Source organism: Antedon bifida, chromosome 4 (assembly GCF_963402885.1).
Source record: "Antedon bifida chromosome 4, ecAntBifi1.1, whole genome shotgun sequence".
Taxonomy (NCBI): Eukaryota; Metazoa; Echinodermata; class Crinoidea; order Comatulida; family Antedonidae; genus Antedon; species Antedon bifida.
Window position 1 is genome coordinate 2,303 of NC_136229.1, and position 25,039 is coordinate 27,341.

Consider the following 25,039-nt stretch of genomic DNA (forward strand, 5'->3'; position numbering starts at 1 on the left):
AAGGGTGATCGATTCATACCAAAATATTTTGAAAACATTAAGTACGTCAAGTGTTATAACGTTTGTAAAAGCCAGTTACTTATTCGCCGTAGAGGGGGTAGACGCAAAAAAGTTTGCGGAACTGGGGTGGCAAATGGTAAAGTAGGTCAAGGGTCATCGATTCATACCAAAATATTTTGAAAACATTAAGTAGGTCAAGTGTTATAACGTTTGTAAAAGCCAGTTACTTATTCGCCGTAGAAGGCGTAGATGCCAAAAAATTCGCGGAACTGGGGTGGAAAATGGTAAAGTAGGTCAAGGGTGATCGATCCATACCAACAAATTTTGAAAAAATTAAGTAGGTCAAGTGTTATAACGTTTGTAAAAGCCAGTTACTTATTCGCCGTAGAGGGCGTAGACGCAAAAAAGTTTGCGGAATTGGGGTGGCAAATGGTAAAGTAGGTCAAGGGTCATCGATTCATACCAAAATATTTTGAAAACATTAAGTATGTCAAGTGTTATAACGTTTGTAAAAGCCAGTTACTTATTCGCCGTAGAGGGCGTAGATGCCAAAAAATTCGCGGAACTGGGGTGGAAAATGGTAAAGTAGGTCAAGGGTCATCGATTCATACCAAAATATTTTGAAAAAATTAAGCAGGTCAAGTGTTATAACGTTCATAAAGCCAGTTACTTATTCGCCGTAGAGGGCGTAGATGCAAAATAGTTCGCCCTCTACGGCGAATAAGTAACTGGATTTACGAATGTTATAACCCTTGACCTACTTAATATTTTAAAAATAGTTTTTTCATCTGCCCTCTACGGCGAATAAGTAATTTGTTATGGGTAGATAACCCTTGACTACTTTACCATTTGCCAATCGCGGAACTGGGGTCGCAAATGGTAAAGTAGGTCAAGGGTGATTGATTCATACCAAAATATTTTGAAAAAATTAAGTAGGTCAAGTGTTATAACATTCGTAAATCCAGTTACTTATTCGCCGCAAAAAAGTTTGCGGAACTGGGTGGCAAATGGTAGAGTAGGTCAAGGGTCATCGATCTATACCAAAATATTTTGAAAAAATTAAGTAGGTCAAGTGTTATAACATTCGTAAAACCAGTTACTTATTCGCAGTAGAGGACATAGACGCAAAAAAGTTCGCGGAACTAGGGTGGCAAATGGTAGAGTAGGTCAAGGGTCATCGATCTATACCAAAATATTTTGAAAAATTAAGTAGGTCAAGTGTTATAACATTCGTAAAGCCAGTTACTTATTCGCAGTAGAGGGCGTAGACGCAAAAAAGTTCGCGGAACTAGGGTGGCAAATGGTAGAGTAGGTCAAGGGTCATCGATCTATACCAAAATATTTTGAAAAAATTAAGTAGGTCAAGTGTTATAACATTCGTAAAGCCAATTACTTATTCGCAGTAGAGGGCGTAGACGCAAAAAAGTTCGCGGAACTAGGGTGGCAAATGGTAAAGTAGGTCAAGGGTCATCGATTCATACCAAAATATTTTGAAAACATTAAGTAGGTCAAGTGTTATAACGTTTGTAAAAGCCAGTTACTTATTCGCCGTAGAGGGCGTAGATGCCAAAAAATTCGCGGAACTGGGGTGGAAAATGGTAAAGTAGGTCAAGGGTGATCGATCCATACCAACAAATTTTGAAAAAATTAAGTAGGTCAAGTGTTATAACGTTTGTAAATCCAGTTACTTATTCGCCGTAGAGGGCGTAGACGCAAAAAAGTTCGCGGAACTGGGGTGGCAAATGGTAGAGTAGGTCAAGGGTGATCGATTCATACCAAAATATTTTTAAAAAATTAAGCAGGTCAAGTGTTATAACGTTCATAAAGCCAGTTACTTATTCGCCGTAGAGGGCGTAGATGCAAAATAGTTCGCGGAACTAGGGTGGAAAATGGTAGAGTAGGTCAAGGGTCATCGATCTATACCAAAATATTTTGAAAATATGAAGTAGGTCAATTGTTATAACGTTCGTAAAAGCTAGTTACTTATTCGCCGTAGAGGGCGTAAATGCATATTCTACAAAATTACTGGCTGTCAACCGCTAGAAGAATATGTCTACAAGCAACAATTCAACTGGATCGGACATGTAATTAGAAAAGAAAATGAAGATCCTACAAAAATTCTTACTTTTCACACAACACAAAATAAACGAAGAGGTCGGAAGATACCATCAGTACTTGATAGAGTTGTACAACAAAGTCAACTTACTAGATGCAACTTCATTGGAGCCTGCTTCAACAGAAATTTATAATTCCCAGCAATGTTTTAACTGTATATATGAACTGTTTTATAAGTTGTTTTGTGACTGTGCAATTTGGTAGTAGTCACTCTCGTACTGTACATTTAAAAGTAACACATCTAAATGCCAACTTTAAGTCAATGGCTACCAGATGTCTCTGTGTCCTGTGAGACGGTTATTTGAACCAGTACCAGTACCAGTACCAATTTGCATAAAGGTGTAACAAAGAACAATACAGTATGCTCTATTGCACACTGATGTTTTCACCTTCTGAACAACGAGTTCAAATCTAATTATTAGTTTGTCGTCGTCGCCGTTGCCGTATGTTTGTCTTGTAAACAGAAATCACCCTTGGGAAGCATTATAAATTAATTCGCTTATGGTTATCTTAATTTTAAAACAAACCGAACAAATCCACATATTACTTAAAGATTGACTGTTTATTGCACAATCAAATTAAACAATGGTAGTATTAAACAAAAAGTATATAAAATACGTACAACAGAGTAGTATAAAAACAAAAGTATACCAAATACATACAAAAGTAGTATTGGTAGTTCTAAAACAAAAGTATACCAAAATACATACAACAGTAGTATTGGTGATTTAAAACAAAAGTATACCAAATACATACAACAGTGGTATTGGTAGTTCTAAAACAAAAAGTATATAAAAACAAAAGTATTCCAAATACATACAACAGTAGTATTGGTAGTTTAAAAAAAAGTATATAAAATACGTACAAGGATAGTTTAAAAACAAAAAGTATACCAAATACGTACTATAGTATAAAAACAAAAGTATCCGCGTTTGTTTATCTTACCCAATACTTGAATAAACCAACCTCATCCATGATAATTGTGATTATTCGTACTGCCTATTTGCAGACCACCCCAGTCTTCTAATAATCGCGGGAGTATCCCAATAAGTCATCAAGCCTCCCCATTAACGGATGTTATCTCATCCATGATATGTGATTATTCGTACTGCTTATTTGCAGACCACCCCAGTCTTCCGATAATCGCGAGAGTATCCCAATAAGTCATCAAGCCTCCCCATTATCGGATGTTGTCTCATCCATAATAATTGTGATTATTCGTACTGCTTATTTGCAGACCACCCCAGTCTTCCGATAATCGCGGAAGTATTCCAATAAGTCATCTAGCCTCCCTATTAACGGATTTTATCTCATCCATGATAATTGTGATTATTCGTACTGCTTATTTGCAGACCACTCCAGTCTTCCGATAATCGCGGGAGTATCCCAATAAGTCATCGAACCTCCCGCATTAACGGATGTTATCTCATCCATGATAATTGTGATTATTCGTACTGCTTATTTGCAGACAACTCCAGTCTTCCGATAATCGCGGGAGTATTCCAATAAGTCATCAAGCCTCCCGTATTAACGGATGTTATCTCATCCATAATAAGTGTGATTATTCGTACTGCTTATTTGCAGACCACCCCAGTCTTCCGATAATCGCGGGAGTATCCCAATAAGTAATCATCAAGCCTCCCCATTAACGGATGTTATCTCATCCATAATAAGTGTGATTATTCGTACTGCCTATTTGCAGACAACCCCAGTCTTCCGATAATCGCGGGAGTATCCCAATAAGTAATCATCAAGCCTCCCCCATTAACGAAAAATTTGACCTCATCCATGATAATTGTGAATATTCATAGTGTTGACATTTTAATTAGTAATTTCAAAATGTAATTGTAGAAGTATGCTATTAAATGCATCATTTTTGTAAGTTATTATAATTATCTAATTTGTACACATGCAATTTAACATGAATGTTTAAAATGTTAACAGATAGCGTTGTTATAATCATAAATGGCCATTGCAACACGACCGTTCATTTGACTATTGGATTTGGCAAAAAGATCAATATTTGCACTTTCTGGGCGCCCACTGCGGTTGGTATATCGCGTACTGCTGGCAGACGACGTCCCGACATTATATGATGCTCGCTTTTGGCCACAGCAAAACCTTTTCCATGTGATTCGAACATCTTTCTGCCTAACACAAAAAAATATGAACACGCATACGCCCTGCATTGAATTAAAAATACAAAAAAAAAGATCAAAAATGTAGTCATGCTCAATGTCAAACGTCAAAAATCCAAAGATCCATGTGAGACCGAGTAATATAGATATTCCGAATGCATTCTGAGTTCGTTTAGACAAGTTTCTCCAGAAACTTTCGTTCGTGTTTTGTGTTCGGGTTCGACGACACAGGTGGCACATGACACGCATAAACACAATGATGTTAAAAAGAAGACACACAGCTACCGGTAAGGCAATGCTTACGTAAAATGAAAATCCAATCTTCATAAAACAGCTGAAAATATAAAAACATTCTTATAGATATAGAATGTATACCGCAGGTACAGTAGGTGCATTTGAGCTTTGAGTACATCATTACTTACTATTTATAATAAATCAATTTTCTATATGGAAGAGTGTAATTCCAGGTAAAACGTTATATTAACTAGGAATTATTGAATATAATGGTAGGTTAGAGAACCGGCAATTCGAAATAACTTACTATTGATCATTCATATACTCTTTTCTTGTAGTTTCCCATCCAGCCATTCCACCAACAATAATGCCTGGTACACCTAAGATAATAAAAACATTTGGAAAAATATTAAGAATTATGAAATAGCAGGCAGGCAACTTTGTAATATAAACAAACAATCATTAACAATGACAACTGCTACTTACCCCATGCAAAAAGACTTGCTTTGAGCATAAAAAGCGAGACCTTTGATTTAAAAACCTTGATTAGGTTATAATAAAGGTTTACAGCTTCTACTACCATCCAGAATATTGAAGTCAAAGTAAAATAATGAATTAGCGTTGCTGAAATCATGCATTTAGTCATCTGTCTATCAGTTCTTTCATCTCCTGGCTCAATACCAATTATGAACATAATGTATAGACATAGCAACGATACACTAAGTGAAATTAGTATACGTTGTGGTCTTTCATTTCGAAGTCGCCTATGTAAAGTAATAATAAGTGTTATTGATAACTGTCTATAATCTGTCTCAAATTTTCAAACTCGGTGCTTAACACGTTTCCACTTACCCACCCTCAAACTCAAAATTGTCAATGTTTGTGCCAGTATTTCCTCAAAGATGGTTTATATCTATAGCCATGGACAAATGAAGCACGTAAGAACTAAGATGCCCGGAGATAAGTCCGTGCAAACATATATCATTGTTTATATCTATAGCCATGGACAAATGAAGCACGTAAGAACTAAGATGCCCGGAGATAAGTCCGTGCAAACATATATCATTGTTTATATCTATAGCCATGGACAAATGAAGCACATAAGAACTTATCAAACGTGCCATGTTTCTTGCCTGCCAATTTTTCTGGACGTCTGAGACAGAAATAATGAATAATTCATGAGATTAATTATGGTTTAAATTCGGATATTGTAGGGAGTGCGAGTTTTCCGGAACAAAAAGTAATAATTCAAATTTTACATTTGAATAATATGTTCAAATACCTCAGGCCTATGGTCATTAGAGCAATGAGACTGCAAATGCGATTTTGACTTTATGCAGAATGGCTGCAAGCTAGGCCTTGTTTAAAAAGGTCACTTCGTACCTACACCACAGCAGCCCCCACCCTCCCAGCCCACTCCCGCTACGTGCTTGAAAGCAGTATAAAGGTATTTTCTATTGCATCTCCTCGTCTTTGGAAAAGATGACCGCTTCAATATTCATGCTTTTTAAGAGTGCGCACTAAAGACTTATCTATTTTTTATTATCATCATAATAATCATCAACAATAACTTCTTCTACTCCTCTGGCGCCACCACTGACTGAATAATAATAATATTTTCATAAGAACTTTATAAAAGACAATAACTTACCTGAACGACAGAAAGGCAACTAACGTTGCTATGAGGCAAACAATAGACACCAAACATCCAACTTTACTGATTAAAATCAAAACAAACTGAACATCTGGATCTAAATTCCGTTGTTTAAATTCCTAAAGAAATTGATTAAAACAAAATCACAGATTTATTTTTTGTTAATAGTATCTGAAACAAATAAAATGTATATATTGTTGAATATAAAATTTGCGCTGGGACTGGTGTGAAATTGGGTGCGACTGGTGTGAAATCTAAACAATAACAATATGCATAGTATCAAAGTATTTATCTGAACGACATCAAGAAAATCAATAGTTCTTCACAGAACTATATATGTGGCGTAAAGCAACCTTTATATATATTTGATTTCATCCAAGATGACAAGTGATTACGTTTATTCACACAAGTACAATTTGTTACAATAATTGTATACCAAAAGAAGCAAGTGTATGTCAGTCTACCGATAATGATTGAGCATGTATGTAGACTCAGTGTAATAGGCCTAATGTTTTTGTTTTTTCCTTCCCCAAGTACTCAATATCATTTCTTTAGTTTTTATTATCAGTTTCTTTTTTAACAGAGTATTGAGATTTTAAATTATTGGTTTTATAGAACACGTTCCAAATATTTGGTCCTTGAATGATATATATATATAAATCCATCAACATATTTCACCATGCAGAGGCAAACATTCAGTGATATAGACTTTCTATTCCAAACTTAATATCTTTATGTTTAATGCATGCCCTATATAAAAATACAAAAGAAACTTACGAGTAATACTGAAAAATGAGTCAGGTGGTTGCAAAAACATGTTATGATGTTATCATTGGTAAGATTCATAAAACAACCATCAGATGACCAATCACCAATACCATCTTGTAAATTGAAGTCCCAGTAAACACATGTAGCTACTTGATAGTTTGACTTATTCTATACAACAAATCAATGGTGGATCGTGGATATTGATAAAAAGAAGGATTATAATATAACTGAAGATAATATGATTTGTAACGCACGAACGTAGATTATATCGAGTGGTATGACTCTTCTGGTTGAATTGATTCAATATAGCTACTGAGTCAATAATATAAATATTGAGTTCATTTTTAAGACCTACCGGTGGTATTCCAAATGATATTTCAATCGGATTGTGAAGATTTGTAACCTCGGTGTCTTTGACGGATACTGACAAAACTCGACTCATTACCTCTGACGCAGCTCCAGATGTTGTAGGTGATGAGAACAACATACCATTAGAATAAATGACGTAACTTAGTTGTAAATTATCTGAAAATGTACAAAATTACACTTAACTATAAAATAATAATATATTAACAATATAACTATCATTGTCAAAACACAACATTGCCTGCTATAGTTTGACAATATAACTATCATTGTTAAAACACAACATTGCCTGCTATAGTTTGACAATATAACTGTCATTGTCAGAACACAACATTGCCTGCTATAGTTTGACAATATAACTATCATTGTTAAAACACAACATTGCCTGTAGTTTGACAATATAACTATCATTGTTAAAACACAACATTGCCTGCTATAGTTTGACAATATAACTGTCATTGTCAAAACACAACATTGCCTGCTATAGTTTGACAATATAACTGTCATTGTCAGAACACAACATTGCCTGCTATAGTTTGACAATATAACTGTCATTGTCAAAACACAACATTGCCTGCTATAGTTTGACAATATAACTGTCATTGTCAAAACACAACATGCCTGCTATAGTTTGACAATATAACTGTCATTGTCAAAACACAACATTGCCTGCTATAGTTTGACAATATAACGGTCATTGTCAAAACACAACATTGCCTGCTATAGTTTGACAATATAACTGTCATTGTCAAGACACAACATTGCCTGCTATAGTTTGACAATTTAACTGTCATTGTCAGAACACAACATTGCCTGCTATAGTTTGACAATATAACTGTCATTGTCAAGACACAACATTGCCTATAGTTTGACAATATAACTGTCATTGTCAAAACACAACATTGCCTGCTATAGTTTGACAATATAACTGTCATTGTCAGAACACAACATTGCCTGCTATAGTTTGACAATATAACTGTCATTGTCAAAACACAACATTGCCTGCTATAGTTTGACAATATAACGGTCATTGTCAAAACACAACATTGCCTGCTATAGTTTGACAATATAACTGTCATTGTCAAAACACAACATTGCCTGCTATAGTTTGACAATATAACTATCATTGTCAACACACAACATTACCTGTAGTTTGACAATATAACTATCATTGTCAAAACACAACATTGCCTGCTATAGTTTGACAATATAACTGTCATTGTCAAAACACAACATTGCCTGCTATAGTTTGACAATATAACTGTCATTGTCAAAACACAACATTGCCTGCTATAGTTTGACAATATAACTGTCATTGTCAAAACACAACATTGCCTGCTATAGTTTGAAAATATAACTGTCATTGTCAAAACACAACATTGCCTGCTATAGTTTGACAATATAACTGTCACTATCAAAACACAACATTGCCTGCTATAGTTTGACAATTTAACTGTCATTGTCAAGACACAACATTGCCTGCTATAGTTTGACAATATAACGGTCATTGTCAAAACACAACATTGCCTGCTATAGTTTGACAATATAACTGTCATTGTCAAGACACAACATTGCCTGCTATAGTTTGACAATATAACTGTCATTGTCAAAACACAACATTGCCTGCTATAGTTTGACAATATAACTATCATTGTCAAAACACAACATTGCCTGCTATAGTTTGACAATATAACTGCCATTGTCAGAACACAACATTGCCTGCTATAGTTTGACAATTTAACTGTCATTGTCAAAACACAACATTGCCTGTAGTTTGACAATATAACTGTCATTGTCAAGACACAACATTGCCTGCTATAGTTTGACAATATAACTGTCATTGTCAAAACACAACATTGCCTGCTATAGTTTGAAAATATAACTGTCATTGTCAGAACACAACATTGCCTGCTATAGTTTGACAATATAACTGCCATTGTCAGAACACAACATTGCCTGCTATAGTTTGACAATATAACTGTCATTGTCAAAACACAACATTGCCTGCTATAGTTTGACAATATAACTGTCATTGTCAGAACACAACATTGCCTGCTATAGTTTGACAATATAACTGCCATTGTCAGAACACAACATTGCCTGCTATAGTTTGACAATATAACTGTCATTGTCAAAACACAACATTGCCTGCTATAGTTTGACAATATAACTGTCATTGTCAAAACACAACATTGCCTGCTATAGTTTGACAATATAACTGTCATTGTCAAAACACAACATTGCCTGCTATAGTTTGACAATATAACGGTCATTGTCAAAACACAACATTGCCTGCTATAGTTTGACAATATAACTGTCATTGTCAAAACACAACATTGCCTGCTATAGTTTGACAATATAACTGTCATTGTCAAAACACAACATTGCCTGCTATAGTTTGACAATATAACTGTCATTGTCAAGACACAACATTGCCTGCTATAGTTTGACAATATAACGGTCATTGTCAAAACACAACATTGCCTGCTATAGTTTGACAATATAACTGTCATTGTCAAAACACAACATTGCCTGCTATAGTTTGACAATATAACTGTCATTGTCAAAACACAACATTGCCTGCTATAGTTTGACAATATAACTGTCATTGTCAAGACACAACATTGCCTATAGTTTGACAATATAACTGTCATTGTCAAAACACAACATTGCCTATAGTTTTCCTCCTGCAATCAAGTTTCAGTTTAGTATTTTTACAATATTTATAAATTCAAAGTTCTTATAAGTATTCAACTTTGAAATATTAATTTTGAAATTAAAATAAGGAATAAAATATAATATAATGAAGTACACACGCTCCCTACTGCCTTAATTCACAGACAACTATCACCCGTTTTAATTAATTCAAATAATAAAATGTATATGTTATAGATTGCATTACTGATTTAAAGTTCGTTACAAGGATACTTAACCATAAATAGGTTTTATAACCCAAGTCACACAAATACAAAACAATTTTAAAACATATTTTTTGTGTTAAATGGAGATATAAACTAGTTACCTGATCCAACATAATTGCCTATTTCTTCTGGAATTTTACAAGATACGTCAATCCCTGATAAAGGAACAGCATTTTCGTTTTGAAAACTGCGCCATTTAGTATTTTCTAAGCCAGTGTTATCATTTGAAAAAGATGCAAATCCCAAGCCACCTTCTAGCACACTTCGATTGTTAGTGCTTGCTAAAACAGCTAGATTAACATCTTTTACTTGAAAACTGTCTGAGAAATGATAATATTGAAAATAGCAAAAATAATAATCATAATTTTATAACAACTTTACTAACACATTAACAATAATAATAATTGATCCGACAAAAAATACTCTAATAACAAATGTGGTATTAAATTAATTCATGAATATGATACAGTACGTTTGGGTAAATAAACGTAATGTAAAGAACAACACTTTAATCGTATTTTCATTTCACATAAAAAATTAAATACAATATTGAAGTTACAACATTTGTGAAAGTTTTATAAATAAAATTTGTATTGGTGAAAGTGACTTGTGGTTGTCATTACTGTACCTTGCCCTTGCTGAGTAGAAGACACCTGAGTATCCACTGCCCTGACGATTTTAGAACTTGCCACGTCACTACCTTCACTAAATTCAGCTGAAAGTAAATTGCTTACTGTAGAAAACACTGCCTCTGTCACCTAAACATATTAGATCACAGATGTTATTTGTTTACAGACAATTTGCTACTACATAATTTATATGCAAAGCATGAATGAAGAAATACCAACTTAAAGTAAATGATTACATTTATGGATTCTGCAAATATCTCAAGCTTTAAATGAAAATTCTTATGATTTAATAATTTTTAAAATACCTGTAATGAAGTTGAACCGACATTTACAATATTATCCAAAGTATCAGCAATAGCATTTAACATTTCTACAGATAAAACATCTACGCCATTCGTCAAAGCTGTCAAATCATCAGCAACTGCGGACACGGTTTCCAGTGTAACGGTTGCCTGCAGAAGTAATACAATTTGACGTGAATAAAATAAGCATCATAAAATGTGACTAGAGGTTATTATAGATTTCGTTTTATGGAAGGTTTCAAAATGTTTAAATATTTCCAAGTAATTTATTATAAAATATACTGTAATGTAAAAGTAACAACCTCACTAAGATTAACTATTTCTTTTTCTCTCTCTTCATCTGACATTTTTGGAGTTGTTGCTCGGCTTTGTAAACAATCCTCAATATTTGCTGGCATCCATAGTGCATTTCCATCGTCATCTGTTCCACAGTAACGTGTACCTTTTGGCATTCCAGCTTTTTAAAGAAATCAAATACTGTACATTAATCTTAATATGCTTTATTCAGTTTCAGTTTATTTACAAGGACAATGAAAAAAAAAACAAGAATGCCTAATTTTATACACGCATTTCGGTAACATGAAAGAAAAATAGTAATAATTATAAAAAAAACGTATATAAAAATACGATGAGCGTAGAGTAGACAATTAGTTTTGTTTATTACTAGTGGAAATTTATTGTGATTCTTTAATTTAGGCCTAAAATTTGCAGTTTAGTGTTTATATATATTTTACACGGATTTTTTAAAGATGAATAGTGATTTGAAATGTTTCAGGTGTTTTGGGAGACCATTCCAAATGGTAGATCCTCTGTAAGTGATTTGAAATGTTTCAGGTGTTTTGGGAGACTATTCCAAATGGTAGATCCTCTGTTTCCTTTTGTAGTTTCTTTCTTGGAAGATTGGAAGTTAAATTTAAATCTGGTGAATAGAACTATTAAATGGGTTACAGAAACCACTAGCATTGTTTGATCTATTGTTCTGAGTTGTCTCTTACCCTTGTGCTACTCTATATTTTAATCTAATGAAAGAATGTTAAAAAATGAAAACCTCTAGGAGTGCTGTCCGGACATTTTTCTTCCGATGATCTATATTTGTTTATTTCAACTCTTCGCCATGTTAGGTTTGAAACCTTACTGTACTTGCATCCCACTGTAATGAGGAGTTGAAAATAATGTTATCAATACAAAATATGGATAAAATACAACAAATAGTATGATTAACTTACCTTCACAATTAATCATATCTAGCAAGACAAACAAGTTTTGATAACATCGAATCTTTGGCTCATCTATCCTCAAAATACTTTTTGCCTAATACTGTAATTTTGTTTTCAACATTTTATTTAGCATATCGCTGTTGCCGTTAATTTAGGTCTTCAACCTACATCTTAATTACTTTTTGTAATTGCTAATCATCTGTAAAAGTACTTATGCCCTGTACTAGTGGGCTAACATTGCATAAACACGGTTTGCACTTCAGAGGCCTATGAATACATGTGTGTGTGGTTGTGTGTGTGACCTATGTTATGTAGGCCTATTTCAATAATCTGAATTATGTTTATACATATAACATTATAAGTGTACACTAACATGTATGTATAACGACATTTATGCTGTATTGTTATTGAAACGTTTAAATAAAGACAAACATGAAGACGGTTGTTAGTGGTCTTTTTATTTGATTAAAATACAAGTTCATTACATGTTTAACAAAAAAGTAAAACAGGTTACCGATCATTTCGGTCGCGATTTATTTCGGTCATGATAATTAATTCATTTTGTCACACTCGGCTTTACAGCACCCTATGCAAATAGCTATTTTCTAGACAATCGCATTGCATTGTGTTAAATCAGATTATATTTTTGGGTTTTTGTGTTTAGTTCTGGTTTGCTATACCTGTTTAATATAATTATACATACAATGTTGTATTATTTATATATTTTGTACTATTTATATTTTGTACACTTATATAAATAATGCATTTACATAATATATAACTTAAACTGACGATCAACAACAGGTAGCCTATTGAAGGGTACGGTCTTAAGAATTGACATAATTACGCGACAGATTTGAAACGTGACCGAAATGATTTTTAACCGCAAAAACAAATACTAATTTTAACATAAAGTTTTATTTGTTAGTGCTAAACATTGACATTCTTGAATCCGTTCTTTACATTTCATTTATTTGTAACAAATCATTATTTTAAAAAGAGCATGCTAACATTAACTTACATCTTTACTTACATCTGCTTCTTACTTTACTTACCAAAGAGCAATACTTTGAATGTACATGGTTTACCGACGTTACCGGCATAATCTTTAACTGTATATTCAACAATAACTTTACCAACATTAAACGAACCAAATGATACATTTGAACGAACAGTAGAGTTATGACGTTCATCGTTATCCGTGACAATCGGCCTATCCCATGAGACATAGCGCGAGTCATCAGCAGAGTTAACGACTCGTTTGATGTTTGATGGGCATTCAATTACAGGTGCTTGACCATCTGAAAATGAACACATAAATAGTAGCCAAATTGATATGAATTTACTCTAATGTTATAATATAACTAAAGTTATTTTAAATGAACTTTTAGAATCGCTTTCAATTAACACAATAGGTCTTTTGAAATTACAGTTTTCGACTTACGCCTCCGTTGGCGACTTTTTCTCATTCTTATAGATTTCCTCACATTTATCGTTTCAAATTAATTAATTAAATTTCAGTAATACGTATATCACCGGGCGGTTTAGAATTCATGTTCTGTGCCTAATTAGGAGTATACACGCATTGCTGTTAAGTTTGTTGTTTGTTTTCTTAATTTCTCACCTTTGTTACATTTCCTTCCCTCCCAGCCATTTGTACAGTTGCATTTACGTCTGTTACTTGCCACCTTTGGTCTATAACAAACTCCTCCATTATAACAATAATATGTCGATCCACAACCTTCAGAATTCTCAACTTGAGCTGCAGCTATATACACAAAGCAGTTTTAAGATATGTTTTAAGTACAAAGTTTCCAGGTATATTCATTCAAAGTACAAACGATACATTGTCGCAAACATACTATTGATGTATACACAGTTTTATATTTTATTTAAATAAAAAGTTGTAACTTACCTGTATTACAGTAGTATCGATACACAACGGTTGATGTAGTAAGCGCAAGATGCATGCTACTAATATTATACGAATGTCGACAACGGAATACAATCATTTCATGCAAAACAAATAGTTTTTCAAACGCGAAGCAAGACATAAAAGTGATTATTGTTACGTTAATAATTAGATATAGTAACATACATTATAACAATACAACCAATGAGACCAATACAATAATTATTTAGAGGTCTATTGTAGAAATCTGGCTTTGGCACATTTTCTTCTAACCCAGTATCCAAAAACTATTACTAAACCATGAAGAAATTACCATGACTAAACTTACTGAAATATTCTGTTACAGTTTCTAAAAACTGTGTTGATATCTCAGACAAATTTGCTGTCGATTCTGTTGTAGTTCCTAATATTGCCTCAGTGTTTGTTAATAGTTGAGTTGTGGTTGAACCCATACGTTCTGTAGTTTTTGTTGGCGTAGAAGACTGAAGTAGAGTACTATGATATGTACCAAGAATGGTTGGTTCAATTACTGGTTGTTCGATAGTAGTAGTAAGTGGTTGGGATGTGCTTCCAATCAAAGTGGTTAATTCTACTATGGTGTCAGTTGATATAGATGGATTTATTGGTGTCTTAAATGGAGTAATTTTATAAGTTGCACTTATTTGAATTGGTTCTTTGCTAGTAGTTTTATGTGACACAAACGAAGGTGGTTGAGATGTGCTTCCAATCACAGTAGCTAATTCTACTATGGAGTCTGTTGATATAGACGGATTTATTGGTGTCTTAAATGGAGTACTTTTATAAGTTGCACTTATTTGAATTGGTTCTTTGCTAGTAGTTGGTTGGGCTGCGCTTTCACTAATTTCTGTTGTTTTCAGAGTCGGTTGAATATAACTATTTGTATAATAATCTATTGATGGTGATAAGTCTGTTAATATACTTGTTACTGTGTTTGTATTGAGGCCTGCATCAACTGTTGTAATTGGTTCGTCAGATCCTTTTCCAGTTGTTAACATAAAATCAACAGGACTAACTGAAAGATAATAATACATTGTAATTGAAATAGTCAATCAAATGCAATTACAAGCCCAAGTAATACGTGTATATTTGAAATTACCTGTTGAAGTCAAGGCATAGCGAGTTCCGTTGGGATGACATGGTGTTGGACAAAGTATGCGTATCTCATAATCAGCGCATTCAATGTCTTTTCTATCTATACATTTTAAACCGTAAGTGACGTCACATCGCGACACTTCGTTTCCTGATGGATTTTTGTCAACAACTCTACGGCATTCTATCCGTTCTGGATCTGAGCAAACCAGCGAACTATCATGTCTTCTAAATGTAGATAATTTCTCAGTCTCAATATTGTCACTGTCAGTTGATATACCTAAACGTTCATCATCCAACCAAGGTGTCCAGCATTTGTCTAAATACATTATTATATAAATAATACAAATTAAATAAATTCATTATTATTATTATTAAATATTCTAATACTATTATATTTTCTTAAACCAATGTGGAATATTATGTGCACATGTTTTTTTTTCTTCCAGAAATCCTAGTAGTACTGTATACCCAGGAATACCTTGAATGGTGTTAGCATTATAAATATGTGCTTACATATTGTACAATTGTTTTGTTTTGTTAATTAATTTCCACACACCAGAAAGGAATATAGATTGTGCCATAGAAACTAAAAGTGCCTGAAACTAGAAAAAATGTATTTTGTGCATTGTCAAGACCCATGTGCGCACCTTTGTCAGATGGTAGACCACAACGAACTGTATACAGATATGGAAGAACATTGTACCTTCAACTTGTGAGGTTAATTCTCTTGTTGTCGACGATCTATTCATAAATGATTCCATATCAGTTGTACTTTCCGCTCTTTCTATCATATTTGTGGTTATTTCATAATCTTCAGTAGTAGTGGTGTAATCACTATAAGACCTAGCGTCTTTAAATTCCGATGTGGAACTTATATAGAAGGTCGTACTATCTGACGTTGACTTTCGAGGATCAACTTGTTCCGAGATGTCAGAAGTTTCAGTTGAGCTGCCATATGTGTCTGTAACAACTTGACTACTGACATTGCATGGACATGCAATTCGTATTTCGTAATCAGAGCAACGTATATCTCTGACCTGACGGCATTGTAAACCATATTCAACAATGCAGAGAACATTTTCAACAGTTTCATTATATGGTATATGAGTGTCTACCGTTCTGCATTGTATATCAATAGGAACGTCACATGTTCGGTTGGGAAAAATGTTCTGAACAACAGAAATAGTTTCAATTTCCAAATCAGTTCTGGAATTTGTAATATCATCACTAAACCAAGGACTCCAACAGACCCCTATAAATATCATAATGTTAGTAAACGTGCGTAGCGCAGTAATTATGGTGCCAATAACAATAATAATACAGCGTAATGTTCCCAAAATATGTTGGGAAATAAAAGAACGATATTGGTTTATATCATGCATATCAGTATTATGTAGTAATAATATATAAAATTAGTATATAATAAAGATTATTCCAAAAAGAACACGGTGATGATTATAATGATTAAGAGATATTGACGACTCGCTCCTAGTTCTGGTGGTGGAACAAGTCTTCTCGGATAAGGACTATAAACCGTAGGTCCAGTGTACACAGTTATAACCTGTGTGTACTTTAAAGAACCCAGTTCATTATTCGAAAAAGAGTAGGGGGTTACCCCGGTGAACTGGTTCACACAATAGCCTCTGTATCAGGGGGATTACCACCTATCTGATAGGACAGTGATTAATTCACTATTGGTAATCCTTGGCCACAGTGCCTAAAGACATAAAATAAAAAAAAAAAAAAAAAAAAAAAAAAAGAGACTATATGGTAACACAACCATTATTAGTATATTCTTAATTTTCACACGTGATAGGTTGTGGAACTTTTTACATCATATATTGTACATTAACTTACCGTTGAAATTTGGTATATATGATTTTCTTCTAACTCGTTCACCTGTGATTTAGATACAAAAAATAAGTGAAATTGTAAAAATACTAGGTAACATGTTATTTTCACTAGTAAGGACGCCAGTGTGATTTCATATTTCTAACCATACTCTTTCCTATTTATTAATAATTGTATTTTTATAGATTTCAATTAATTGTTATTGTAATCCAAACATTTTTAGCTGTGTTATTGTGTAAAATAAATTTAAAAGGCAATGTAGGCCTATACTAGGCCATAGTAGATGGCCTAAATAAGTCTACTTATTGGATCATATTTTACTATTTATTAAGTTATTGTAATGCAAACATTTTTAGCTGTGTGCTATCGTGTAAAATAAATTTAAAAAGCAATGTAGGCCTATACTAGGCCATAGTACTAATAGTAGATGGCCTAAATAAGTCTACTTATTGTATCATATTTCACTATTTATTTATTTTTTTATTGTTATGCAAACATTTTTAACTGTGTGCTATCGTTTTCTACTTTTTATGTACCATATTAATTTTTAATAATTTAGGCCTATACTAGGCCATATAATAGTATGGCCTAAGTGTACTATTGTATCATATTGTTGGTGCATATGTTACCAGTAACAATATTCACAATATGGCCACATACATTTAAACTTAAGGAGCAATGAATGCAATCAATGCGGATTGATTTCCGTTTCTTTATTGCTTAAAACTCGCCACCCTCTCACTAGATTAACATATTCCTTGCCAGTAAATCCAACAAGGGACTAATACAAGCAATGCTAACATCCGCTGTCTACGCCAAAACAAGCAAAATCTCGCGCCTACAGTGGACTATTTATGGACTCGTTCCAAATATTTTAAAGACAATCGAATAAAAGTAAATGCTATATTTAAAAACACTCGGATATGCATAGTGTAGTAGGCCTGTCTAATACCACATTCGCTGCTTGGCTTTATTTACTAAATTTATTTCTAAATCGAGTGGCACCCCATGTCCTACTTATTTATTTAATATTAAAATACACGTTTTGAAATTATAGCTAACCCCCTGATGCTCCGAAGATTCGTAGAAAAAATTATATTAATAAATATCATTGAAATTCAAAACAATGAAGAATCATGAATAACATTGCAAAGCATCATTCATAATGTCTACGGAGACCTTGCGGCTAGTTATGCATATTGGTGTCTATTCACACCGAAATTATCCTACAGCAAAATATTATTCGTCAACAACAGTGTCATCAGCAGAGAATGTCATTCAGTGAAAAATGACAAACTTAAGTAAATCACATTGCATGCCAAAACAAGCCAACAATTACGCAATGTACAGTATAAGCATTAAACTTCAAGTGTCAGTACAGTAGCAAAATCGGTTACCAAGTGACTTGTCACAAAAGAGCTCTGGATAGGATGAGAAACACAACAATTTACCTACATTAGGCCACGTAAAAAAGAACGTCTTCACCTACTAAGACATCTGAATGTAGCTCCGACGGAAAAGTGTTTTCCCTTGCCGATCTGAAACGGCGACATTAACAGGCAAAGTTTCATTTCAAAGCTACTTGTATAGAAAATGGTACTCATGTGGTGTGTATGTTGTAATTTACTGTACAAGCATTTGAATAAAGTAATTTAGAAGAGAAACATAACGACACACAGAACAAAACTTTCACCCTTGTTTGTCCTTTCTAAAAAAATGTTTTTAAACTTCCCTCTCTCCCTCGGATTTACAAAAAAATCAACAACTTTCTCTTTTACGTGGCCTGCATTTAACAGGTATGGCTACAGCGTAATAATAATAATTATGATGAACGATTTGTCGGACCAGGATGTAAATGATCATAAAAGAAGCTGCTAGGCACTCACACCCTTGAACTCAATGATCAGTACGGTTAATCTATGGTGTTTGAAATGGCACGTATTACACAAATGTGCTGGTTATAACATACAAGCAGCATTATTATTTGTGACCAGATTACTAATTAATTAACGATAACAAAAATAATACATGCCTGCATTATATTATATATTTAATAATAATAATAATAATTAATTGCATATTTTTTATATTTTTAAAAAGTAAAAAAAACTGTCTCTTTAATTGAATTTGAATGAACAAGGAATTAGGTAGCATAACAGACGTAAACTAGTTTTGACAGTTAATTGGTTGGTATTGAATTTCAGATAGCCAATGGGGGACAACGAAACAAATCACGTATAAATGACACCTTAGCGCACATCATTCGCGTTGCTGTAACCAGAAACAGTTTGAAACAAAGACTTATTATTCTAAACCTTTGAATATCAAACAGATTATTTCGTACGTTTACGTCAATTATAAAACATATACACGCTGTATCACGTCTAGCGACGTTACACACTCTCTACAATGTCGCGACCAGCCTACTACCATGGATACGGTACTGTAGTATATAGTGATGGTAGATTATTTAGAGGGTTCGGTTAGTTAAATCACACATGAAAAAATACAACACAATTAATATCAAGATATATATCCAGATCATGGAAGTCAATGAATTCCACTACAAATAGAAATGTGTTATAATAATATTGTGTGTATATGCATGTTTATTTGAGGAAAAAATAAAGGTCCCGGTTTATTGGGGGTGGGGTCGTTTATTCCAAACGATGTTCTATTGGGGAATTTCTGAGGGGGCGTTTATTCAAAGTGGGCGTTTATTGAATAAATACGGTATATAATTTTCACTGCGTCTTCAAAGCTTGGCGAATTTCTATAGATTAATTACTTATTTTTACATAATCCAACAGGCATCTAAATAAAATGTAGGTCAATTGGGTCTGTTCAATAATTAATCACAATTTTGTGAATATGTTTACAATGTGTATATTACTTTTACTTTTCTTAGAATCGAGAGGAATGCTATATGTTTTGGAACATTTTAACGTTTTGAACTAATGGATTGTGATAAGGTCTAGACGTTAAAGATAATAAGGGAGAATCATGTACTCAAATCAGGTTTTTCTTTTGTTAATAATTGATCACATCTAGCACTTTGCGATTTACAATACACAATGTAATACTTAGTTAGATATAGAGATTAGTTAGCAAAAATATATAATTCAAATCAATAACTTACCATTTATTGAAGCAGTGAGACACAATATACACATAAAAATCCTCAATTCCATTGTCACCAGAAGAAATATTGTTCGTAATAATTGACAATTGTTTGGAATATACAACGTTGAAGTTCACTACTGTAGCGTAGACTACTCAAATTGAATACTGTATTTAACACAGCACCATGAACTACGATATGCACGTCATATCCGATTTTCATGGTTTATTGTATTTCAACTATATAAAATTATATGCATCATTGCACAGTGTTTCAGTACCAAACAAATAGTTGAACCGCCCTTTTCCTGAAGAATAATGTCAATAGATTTAACAATTGAAGTATGATATGAAGGTTAACTGCAGCAATATGGTATTGACGTAACACATTCTTAAAGTTTTATTGATCACACAAAATAATTAGTCATTGGATAGGCTGCGATTACAAACTCAATGCAACGGATCATCGCGATGATGAATGATCTTGTGGCACTAAAGTTCCAACAATAAAAATAATAAACAATAAAAGCGTTACAATCATATACCATTTTCCGATGTTTATGGCAAATTTTGTGAAAATGTTATTTGTATATTTACTTTCCTTTTCGGTTATTGATGATCGAGCCATGTACAAGGGTCTAATGTTGGGCCATGTACAAGGGTCTAATGTTGGGCCATGTACAAGGGTCTAATGTTGAGCCATGTACAAGGGTCTAATGTTGAGCCATGTACAAGAGTCTAATGTTGAGTCATGTACAAGGGTCTAATGTTGAGCCATGTACAAAGGTCTAATGTTGGGCCATGTACAAGGGTCTAATGTTTGGCCATGTACAAGGGTCTAATGTTGAGCCATGTACAAGGGTCTAATGTTGGGCCATGTACAAGGGTCTAATGTTGGGCCATGTACAAGGGTCTAATGTTGAGCCGTGTACAAGGGTCTAATGTCGAGCCATGTACAAGGGTCTAATGTTGGGCCATGTACAAGGGTCTAATGTTGAGTCATGTACAAGGGTCTAATGTTGGGCCATGTACAAGAGTCTAATGTTGGGCCATGTACAAGGGTCTAATGTTGAGCCATATACAAGGGTCTAATGTCGAGCCATGCACAAGGGTCTAATGTTGAGCCATGTACAAGGGTCTAATGTTGAGCCATGTACAAGGGTCTAATGTTGAGCCATGTACAAGGGTCTAATGTTGAGCCATGTACAAGAGTCTAATGTTGAGCCATGTACAAGGGTCTAATGTTGAGCCATGTACAAGGGTCTAATGTTGAGCCATGTACAAGGGTCTAATGTCGAGCCATGTACAAGGGTCTAATGTTGGGCCATGTACAAGGGTCTAATGTTGGGCCATGTACAAGGGTCTAATGTTAAGCCATGTACAAGGGTCTAATGTTGGGCAATGTACAAGGGTCTAATGTTGAGCCATGTACAAGGGTCTAATGTTGAGCCATGTACAAGGGTCTAATGTTGGGCCATGTACAAGGGTCTAATGTTGGGCCATGTACAAGGGTCTAATGTTGAGCCATGTACAAGGGTCTAATGTTGAGTCATGTACAAGGGTCTAATGTTGGGCCATGTACAAGGGTCTAATGTTGGGCCATGTACAACGGTCTAATGTTGGGCCATGTACAAGGGTCTAATGTTGGGCCATGTACAAGGGTCTAATGTTGGGCCATGTACAAGGGTCTAATGTTCGGCCATGTATGGGTCTAATGTTGGGCCATGTACAAGGGTCTAATGTTGGGCCATGTACAAGGGTCTAATGTCGAGCCATGTACAAGGGTCTAATGTTGGGCCATGTACAAGGGTCTAATGTTGAGCCATGTACAAGGGTCTAATGTTGAGCCATGTACAAGGGTCTAATGTTGGGCCATGTACAAGGGTCTAATGTCGAGCCATGTACAAGGGTCTAATGTTGGGCCATGTACAAGGGTCTAATGTTGAGCCATGTACAAGGGTCTAATGTTGAGCCATGTACAAGGGTCTAATGTTGGGCCATGTACAAGGGTCTAATGTCGAGCCATGTACAAGGGTCTAATGTTGGGTTGTTAGACTATAATGCCTGAGCATAACAATTGAGAAAAACACATTTTTTGTCGATCGAATTCGTTTTGTTTTGTAAGTAGTATTATTCTTCTACTTTTGTTCGATGGTGGTTCATTTGTGGAAATAAAAAAAGAATTAGCATGTCAAAAATGTAAATTTAAAATACATTCCAAAGACGTAGGTTAAATTAATATCGAAACCATTCTAATAAGAAGGCTATATTAATTAAACATGGTACCTGATTGCTTGCAACGTTCAACTATAGAAATGACAAAATTCCTCTATGATTATAATCGTTATAAACTAACGTGTAATTTCTACTGTTTGGCTATATGTTTTGTTTTTTCTGGTTACCATTCTGTGTATGTTTTTTTAATGTGTGTTTTGTACCTGTATGAATACATAGAAACTGTCGGTTATGAGTATCAGACCATAGAAGTATACTTCCATAATCAGACAATGTATGTAACATACATACGAAGAGGATCAAGGAGAAGCACTATACTTACACGATTGCATTCTAGAGGGCAGTGTTATCAATTCAAAGTCTTTGATTACTGTAGTAGCTGTAGCTAACCACCAAGGAGTCATCGGATTTCGACGTTTCAACTCATTAAATAGGTTTGCATTCATCTTGGCTGGAAAACTCGATCGCCTTTCTTGGTTAGAGGTCAACAGTAAACTTTTTGAATCTAGAAAATAGATAATTATTTCGCATTTCTGAAATAATTTTATTTAATCAAAGATGATTGTTCATTATTGTAGTATATCCTTCAAATGATATGATATTTTGGATACAAACAACAACAACAATAGCTATAGTATACAGTGATAATAAAAGAACGTTTGTTGATTCATTAAAAAAACAATTACAGATTGTAAATTGTTCAAAATTTCACAGGCCTATTATTCTGAGAATTTATTTTCATAACTGGACAGTGATTAATTGCATTTAAACGTCCAGCTCTTTGTATCATGTGTGAGTAGGTCTACAACTTGCTATTTCCAAATGTTCTTTGCCAGTTTACCATTTGTTGTTTCTAGATAGCCAATTTATATTTATTTTCATTTGCACTGTGTTCGTAAACTATAAATAAATAAAGCAAATGAAATCTAAATAGTTTTCATGTCAAACGAGTTCCACGTGGTTCTCCTTTGACGTGTGATACTTTCATAACCATTGAGTTATAACTCTATGTATCAACCATTTTGTTTGTGAATGAGTAATTTGCTTTGGGTGACGTGGCGTGAGGATCATTTACCGTGTTTTCAAATAAGGCATTAACTATTTAAGGAAAATAAATTGTTCATGTAGTTAGTAAATAAAGTATCAAAAAAGACTTTTTCATAAATGTATGAAAATATTTGTAACATTTTGCTTATACTATGATTAAATTTTTCTGCAGTAATTATTGAAATTATTGAATGTATTATTTGACCAATAAACGGGTCAGGAGTGTGGGGATTTTAACAGTAGTTTCTACAATAAGCTAATGTAATACTTAAACCGTTATAGATGCAATTCTTGTTTTCGTGTTTAAGGAATGTTACTATAAATTTATTACTAGAGGTAAAAAGTTAAAAACAGGATGCAAACATGTTCTATTTTCACTGCCGTCGTGCGTATAATAATCTGCGCGTGGCAAGGGAAGAATTTCCTGTCTGTGTATTCCCTATGGAACTTCCAGGTCAATGCATTATTACTCAGTTACATTTGAAAAAAAAATAAAGAATTTATACTTCGAATCATAAAAATAATAATTCATCTTTTTATTAAATAATATACTGGTTTGCCGTACAAGGTCAATAATTACCATGGGTTAGTCTTACTGTTAAATGTTCTGGCACTTCCAGACTTTACAAGTCAAAACGGCATTATAATAGCTCTTATGCCTACCCTGTTTATTTAAGTCCATTTGGCATTTGCTTCCAATGTTGGAGTTTACGTCTGAAAGTACTTTTTGAATTTAGCGATTTGTGCAATGAATCTGCATAGAAACTATAATGTACATTAACATTTCTTCACCATATTATAATACAAAAATTTAAATTATTTAATAATGTTATACTGTTTGACATACTGATGACCGAGTCCTTATTTTACATTTGGAAGCTTTCTATACATTTTATTTCATTTAACAAATCATATTATATTTACACCGTACTAATATTGACTAATTAACCTTTAATAAAGAAACTTTCTATTAAACACTACTTCTAATAAACAACAACAAAATACTCACCTGAAGAGACACAAATAATAATCATAAGAAAAATTAGAGAAAATGTAATGATAAGATTCATTTTTTCTAACAGATTTTCAAGCGAAAACGATGATATTAAATATCTGAAAAGGAAACCGACACTGTAATACAGTCCAAAGTATTTACCGGATATTTTGATAGCGATCAATATGAATAGCGCCACCATACCCGTCACATCCTGGGAGCTGCTGAGGTGGTGCATGCAATAATGAATCATATTATAATTATTACTTATCATAGCGCTCTTTACTACAAAAAGTGCATCATTGCGGTTTTACAAACGAAAAAAACGTTGTTTGATGTTTTGAGATGTGACTTGACAATTAACTTTGTATCACAGTTCTTCACACAACCAATTATGTCAAAATAGAAAGTATTTATTCAATA

General features: G+C 33.7%; 1 protein-coding gene across 1 annotated transcript; it reads right to left on the bottom strand.

Annotated features, from left to right (window-relative positions):
• Positions 1-2,713: 2,713 nt before the first annotated feature.
• Positions 2,714-20,491, bottom strand: LOC144839575 (uncharacterized). The gene is made up of 16 exons (XM_078695000.1): positions 20,360-20,491; positions 17,227-17,268; positions 16,073-16,621; positions 15,374-15,685; positions 14,585-15,289; positions 12,176-12,277; positions 11,430-11,584; positions 11,131-11,277; positions 10,825-10,954; positions 10,298-10,516; positions 7,265-7,434; positions 6,919-7,077; positions 6,139-6,260; positions 4,974-5,251; positions 4,795-4,867; positions 2,714-4,587 (listed from the first exon to the last, which is right to left on the bottom strand). Exons 1-16 carry the CDS (start codon positions 20,409-20,411, stop codon positions 4,053-4,055), a joined length of 3,750 nt encoding a protein of 1,249 aa, XP_078551126.1. The 5' UTR covers positions 20,412-20,491; the 3' UTR covers positions 2,714-4,052.
• Between the last annotated feature and the right edge of the window lie 4,548 nt (positions 20,492-25,039).

What these genes read in the sequence shown, in the direction of transcription:
- LOC144839575 (XM_078695000.1), bottom strand. Translation starts at nt 20,411, where the DNA reads ATGGAATTGAGGATTTTTATGTGTATATTGTGTCTCACTGCTTCAATA. An exon ending in TCTCACTGCTTCAATAAATG is followed by an intron (nt 17,269 to 20,359) that starts GTAAGTTATTGA and finishes TCTAAATCACAG; the next exon opens with GTGAACGAGTTAGAAGAAAA. An exon ending in CTATGCCTTGACTTCAACAG is followed by an intron (nt 15,290 to 15,373) that starts GTAATTTCAAAT and finishes ATTATCTTTCAG; the next exon opens with TTAGTCCTGTTGATTTTATG.